The sequence below is a fragment of the Camelina sativa genome, chromosome 6 (genome assembly GCF_030686135.1).
Source record: "Camelina sativa cultivar CO46 ecotype springtype chromosome 6, ASM3068613v1".
Classification (NCBI taxonomy): domain Eukaryota; kingdom Viridiplantae; phylum Streptophyta; class Magnoliopsida; order Brassicales; family Brassicaceae; genus Camelina; species Camelina sativa.
Window position 1 is genome coordinate 4737334 of NC_141885.1, and position 2667 is coordinate 4740000.

Genomic DNA, 2667 nt, shown 5'->3' on the forward strand with positions numbered 1-2667 from the left:
ACCCTAGGAGAACTAATCATCTCCTCTACCGCTCTCAGGGTCGCAACCCGTCAAGCCCGCGGTGCACTAGGGAAACTAATGATCCCCTCAGGAGAACTAATCATCTCCTCTAGAGAACTAATCATCTCCCCCAGGAGAACTAATCATCTCCTCATGAGCAAACAAGTCCTAATGTCTATAAGCATCTCCTGACCGGAACCACCTTCCGTGGTTTGCGTAAAACATCAAAATGTCCTACCAACCCCCATATTCCCTCACTGGAATTTCAACACCATCATGACCACTAATCAGGCCAACTCTAACACATCTTAACCATTCAGGTGTTTACACACGCCCTTTTCAAAAACAAACAAGTTCTAACTATTCATAGAACGTTTTATTTGTTTGCAACTGCAATCTCCATAAATAGCTTTTTCCGCTTAGCAATTATCCACAACAAATCATCAATACGAGCGTAATAAAACAAACAAGTACCATACGTTCGCATATTCTGATTCACCGCATCAAATGCTTTGCAAGCCGCAACTCCGGTCTTTCACATCCCCTTTTTAAAAATAGACAAGTCCTAACTATTCATAGAACTTGACATTTTTAGAAACTTTCTATATATGGAAACTTTCCATTTATAGAAATCGAATAATCCTTCAACCCAATATACCTCAGGATTCCATAGGAACTAATCATCTTATTAATTCCTCTTCAACAACACCAGTAAGCACATCGGCCACACAATTGGCTAAACAGCCCTCTAAAAAGGCCACACAAGCCCCTCCAAGGCTCGCAACCGCTAAAAATGGCAACTTCTATCTCCCCTAAAACTTTCCATTTTTAGAACTTTCCTCTTTTGGAAACTTTCCACTTATAGAAACTTCTATATTAGGAATTTCTCTCCATTTATCACATAAACATTCATCCATTACGCATCAAAATTTCATAAGAACTAATCATCTTATTAAATTGTCAAATACAACAAACGTCTACAATTCCAAAACGCAAAAGCTTAACAAAACCAATGAAAAGAGAAAGAAACTAAACTCCGGGATTGGCGCCCGGCCCTTCCTTCGGCTGCACCCCTCTCACTGTCAACCGCTGCAACCTTGGACAATGTGGCCTGATATGTCCCACCTCCTTGCAATAAAAGCACACTCGAATGTTCTCTTGCGTCCCACTTCTCTTAGGACAGCTTGCCAACCTGTGATCCATGCCCCCTCACCCGTAGCATCTCTGACCGCCTTGGTTTGTCACCGACGTCTCCTCCCGCTTCCTCTTATGCCTTTGTTCTGACTTGTTACCCTTGCTCGGAACGCTCGGCTCCAATGTCTCCTCTGTCTGAACGGTAGGGCTAACCACCATAGTCTTCCCCCTCAAGTCATCCTCTATCTCAGCTGCAGTTTCCACTAGCTCCGCCCTCGTAGCATAACTCCTCCCTCTGCAGTGGACCCTCAAGTCCTCACGAAGCGCCCTCATGAACCTCCTAATCTGAGCCACCTCAGACTCCATCACTCGACCACCATACATTAGAAGCCGACTAAACTCCAAGTCCAGCTCCCGCACTGACCGAGTCCCCTGAGATAACTGTAGAAACTGTACCTCCAATCGGTCCAATGCCTCTATATGAAAATACTTGAGGTTGAACTCCTCGACGAAGTCAGCCCAAGAAATCTCCCTATGCACTCTCCTAGCAGCCACTGATCTCCACCACAACTGAGCATCGCCAATCAAGTGGTGGACCTCTATGTCCACCCAAAAATCCTCAGGACATCTGAGAGACTGAAAGTTACATTCCACTCTCGTCCTCCATGCATCTGCAACAGTAGGATCAATATGAGAATGAACCCGCACATCCGCAGCCACTGGCTGCCACTCCTCCGCCACTGGCTGCCGCTCCTCCGCCACCACTGGTCGCACTACCTGAGCCCGAGCCGGTGCCACTGGTGACAACCGCTCTAACAACTGTGCCAGTAAACCTGCAAGGTCGACACCCGGGACTCCACCCACTGGGACTCCCACACCTGGGGCCCTAACATCACCGGCTACTGGGGCATCAACACCGCCCCCTCCGGCCACACTCATGGAATCCCCCCGGACACCCTGTGACTCGCCAACACCCTCTGCTGTCACACTCTGGTCCGCAATCTCACTAACAACTGGAACTCTATCCCTACCATGACCACGTCCGCGCCCTTGACCGCGACCAGCAACAACACCCTCTCTAACCATCTCTCTCTGCACTGACAGAACAGAAGGCTAAGCACATAATTTAAAACCACACACATAGCACACACACATCTTACCGTGGAATTTCATTGAAGGCTCGAAGAGGATGATGCTAGAACTCCATACAACAAGCAAATTGACTAACTACTCATAATCAATTTCATCACCCAACATCAAGTATCAAAAAACATAGAGATCAATTCAACCAATTAAATCCCTAAACCGCTCCACAACATCCACATGACCATCATAGAACCGTATACGCTCTGATACCAAATTGAAACGACCCGACCTGTTTTTAAAAAAAATACTATATATATAATTAAGCATCCCATACTACTTAATTAAATAAACCCAAACCACAAAACATCATTTAAACCAGCCTTAACCATCTTACACAGCAGAAACGTACAAAAAATACCAAACCAATATATCCTTAATACAATAATA

At 45.7% G+C, this 2667-nt stretch overlaps 1 protein-coding gene across 2 annotated transcripts in view; it reads right to left on the bottom strand.

Moving 5' to 3' along the window:
- Window positions 1-929: 929 nt before the first annotated feature.
- Window positions 930-2667, bottom strand: part of LOC147942267 (uncharacterized) — a 2982-nt gene continuing 1244 nt past the window's right edge. The window contains exons 3-4 of one of the 2 annotated variants that reach the window (XM_087455733.1): window positions 2295-2509; window positions 930-2226 (exon numbers count right to left, since the gene is read on the bottom strand). In XM_087455733.1, the coding sequence (XP_087311859.1) occupies window positions 1210-2220 (1011 nt within the window). In that variant the 5' untranslated portion in view covers window positions 2221-2226; window positions 2295-2509 and the 3' untranslated portion in view covers window positions 930-1209. Of the gene's footprint in view, window positions 2227-2294 lie in introns of both variants that reach the window. The other variant, XM_087455734.1, reaches the window with a different exon arrangement.